Source organism: Colias croceus, chromosome 17 (assembly GCF_905220415.1).
Source record: "Colias croceus chromosome 17, ilColCroc2.1".
NCBI classification, from domain to species: Eukaryota; Metazoa; Arthropoda; class Insecta; order Lepidoptera; family Pieridae; genus Colias; species Colias croceus.
This window is the reverse complement of record NC_059553.1, coordinates 7,017,831-7,021,124: the sequence shown is the minus strand read 5'-3', so window position 1 is coordinate 7,021,124 and position 3,294 is coordinate 7,017,831. Positions and strand designations below refer to the sequence as shown.

Sequence of the window (3,294 nt, the reverse complement as noted above, 5' to 3'; positions counted from 1 at the left end):
TGGTTTTTTATTTAATTCCAAAACCTTAACCTCACTCAGCAAGTTTGATTTACAGACATATTTGTGTGGAAGTTAAAATCATTTTTGAAATCTAGCTAGTAAGTCCTAAGATTAGCTCATTGAAACAGTCACTCTAACTTTATATTTTATAATTTTTAGCATAGCAGAGAGAATACATAGTTTTTAAGAATAGAAAAGAATTGATCTTGAAGCGAAATTCGAATCCGCGTCTTTCGCATAAACTGGCCATAAAACTTTCTCTGACCAAATATGTTTAAAAAAAAAAAGACGGGTTGCAGTTGCACTCCGGGAGTGCCGGCAGAAGTGAAAAATTGATTAATTATTAACGTTGAGTTCTCTCCATCCGTCTTACGCTTTTTCGATCGTCACGTGTCCTGACGCGAGTTTAAGATTTTATACCCATTACAGAAAAAGTGTTCAACGCCGCTAAAGAAGTTTTCACTTCAAAAAATTAAGCAATAATTAACATTAAAAATTAATATGAGATGTAAAAAACATGCTCTTGGAGTCCTACATGAGAGTGAGAATCATGTCTTATTATGCTTAGAGATGTTGCAATTACTTTATCCTGCAATTGAATAGTTGAATTATGACTATATTTTTCGAAGTATTTGGATTTAAAATAAAATTTATAATTCTTGGCTCAAGTTATGTAGACCGTAACTTATCCTGGAAATATTGTTGTAAAGAGAAAGACCGTAGTTATCAGTCTATCGACTAACTTAGTGCTTTTATTTTTATTAGACTGACTTATTGTGCTTATACCATGGAAGCATCAATTTACAATATATAGTTAATCTCAGTTCTTCTGCTATAAATATTTCACAAAAAATATATATTAAGCTATGCTTTCATTGCATATATTTATTGTGAAATGGCAACATAATGACAGTATATTCTATGAAAAAAACGTAATCATCGCTAATGACATTGGCAGCTATCAATGTGGCAAAGCCAATGTCAAAGACCAAAATTATTTGTCAAATAAAATTGCAATCGAACGAGAATAACAGCTGTTTTTGTGTTTTCGATTAATTTTATTTCATGTTTCTACGTTTTTAAAGGTAGATCAGTATTTTTAGAGTAGGTCATGCTAGTTACTTATAGTTGTAGTGTCCATTTTGAAAATGAAACAAAGGTAAGAGTAGCTTAGCTAATAACGTAAGCAGAGAGACAAGTATTTTTATTGTTTACTTGAAAATAATTAGGTTTTCAATCCAGGACACGTCCTTTACATGGTGGGGATGATCTATTGACCAACATGAACGGTTCATTAGAGAACGATATAAATTTTAATGGCCATATACAGCTGCATAGGATAAAACCCCAGGATCATTTTATAGAAGCGCAAGTACAAGAGGGAGATACTTTACAGGCTATTGCCCTTCGATTCCATTGTTCTGTAAGTACTACAACTGATGCATACACTAATATGATAATAAAATTTGTACCTACTGTTTTAAACAAGAGATTCAATATTATAAAATCTCATTAAAACTGGTTTTACTCAATATTAAACAACATTATTATTGACAATTAAATATAGGCTAATTGATGTTAATAGCTTTTAATGTGTTTTTTGCAGATATCAGAACTAAAGAGAATCAATCATATTCACAAAGATAATGAAATTTTTGCGAGGAGAACAATCAAAGTTCCTGTCACCCCATATTCAGTTCTTACAGAACTCATACCATCCACACAACCACCAGAGCCAACTCCTTCTACATCAAACCATGCCCCCACTACACTCACAATGGAGAACTTGATGGAAAACCCTGTTGCAAACAAATTGACAAAACAAAATGATGATTTTGAAATAGATTGCAATGCAGTAGTACTGAATAGCACAGTTGCGCCATCTGTCATTCCATACACAGATAATGAACCAAATGAGCCTGTGACAGAGGATACTAAACTGCTGCCAAATAAGGAGAGAGTATCTGTAGAAGCTGTTGTAGTAAAACAGTTGACTTCACAAGGAGCCGATTTTGGCTTGAAGTGGTTTCATTTAGTTTGCTTTGTGCTCATACTCTGCGTAGCTGTGCCGATTGTGTATGTACTGTTTGTTTTGGACAAACATGAACATTCAGATATACCTCCATTACATCCCACATGATCATGGACTTAGCTAAACTGATATAAGAGCTTTAATACATTTGATGGACCTTTTTTTTACTAAATTTTGTACTATATTTAAGGAAATAAGATGTGATTCTAAAATATATGTAATTTTTATCATAAGTATATTTCCGTTGTTTTATTTTTCGATCACATATTATACCATTACTCAAAATATTATACCTTTTCAAATGATAAGTAAATATAATGTATTCTCAGAGATAAGAATTGATTCCATCATAATAGTACTGGTTGTTTTGTTTACCTGATAATAAATTTTAGAATTAAATGATGTTGATGATGCTGATGTTGTATAAATTACTATACACACTTATACAGAACATTTGCACAAAAATAGACTGTCTGTTACACAACTACACAATTTATGCATATTCTAACCAACTTGTGTTGCATTTCTGTATGCAATTAAATTAATATTTTATGATAAAACATTTCTAATCGTACATTTTCCATCCATGTGTTTAAGTAGAGATCTAATATTATCTAATATTTCTAATATACAGGGTTACAGGTAAAGTCGATGTAGATCCGTTAAGGGCATGTAGTACACATCATTTCTGAATGATTTCACTATGTAACCTCCCATCCTAAACTTAACCGTTTTCGAGATATTCGAGTTTTAATTTTTTTTATGAAAATGCCCAATTTTTCGGCTATTCAATTGAATATTTTGAATTTTTTTGACTATAAGAGTTATTTTTTTGGTTTTTTACATGAAGAATGAGATGCTTAATTACCTCAATGACTAAAATTGCACGTAAGTTAACTAAATAGGTCATAGTAGACGATCGAAACTTAAGAAAATAAGTACAAATTATAAAAATATATTTTTCTTTTCTGGATATCTCAAAAAATTATTATGGCACTTGCTCTGCAGATATGCTTAAAAACATCTACATTCTATCAGCTATCCAACGAGGTATAACACTCTAGGGTATTTCTTAACCTCAAAGGTGAAACTTAGTTTCTAAGGCTACATGGCAGTCAGAATAAATAGCCCTTATTTAATCTTATTAATTTGACTTAAGTTCAGCATCATCATTTCAGCCTACTGGCTTCCACTATTGAACATAGGCCTCCCTCGGCTAGGTACAACCTTCATGCATCCATCGATATCCCGCTATCCTGACC

The 3,294-nt window shown here is 31.8% G+C and overlaps 1 protein-coding gene across 2 annotated transcripts; it reads left to right on the top strand.

Annotated features, from left to right (window-relative positions):
• The first annotated feature begins 979 nt into the window (after positions 1 to 979).
• LOC123699043 (lysM and putative peptidoglycan-binding domain-containing protein 4) lies at positions 980 to 2,270 on the top strand. Of its 2 annotated transcripts, none has more exons than XM_045645900.1 (3): positions 980 to 1,159; positions 1,230 to 1,423; positions 1,607 to 2,270. In XM_045645900.1, the coding sequence occupies exons 2-3, from the start codon at positions 1,283 to 1,285 to the stop codon at positions 2,138 to 2,140; spliced, it is 675 nt and encodes a 224-aa protein (XP_045501856.1). In that variant the 5' UTR covers positions 980 to 1,159; positions 1,230 to 1,282; the 3' UTR covers positions 2,141 to 2,270. The 2 variants fall into 2 exon arrangements, with proteins under 2 accessions (XP_045501856.1, XP_045501855.1); XM_045645899.1 differs by having other exon boundaries at positions 985 to 1,159; positions 1,243 to 1,423.
• Positions 2,271 to 3,294: the final 1,024 nt, after the last annotated feature.

Bases quoted from the DNA above. Each gene is read 5' to 3' on its own strand.
- LOC123699043 (XM_045645899.1), top strand. The intron at 1,424-1,606 runs GTAAGTACTACA...TGTTTTTTGCAG, and splicing joins CCCTTCGATTCCATTGTTCT to ATATCAGAACTAAAGAGAAT.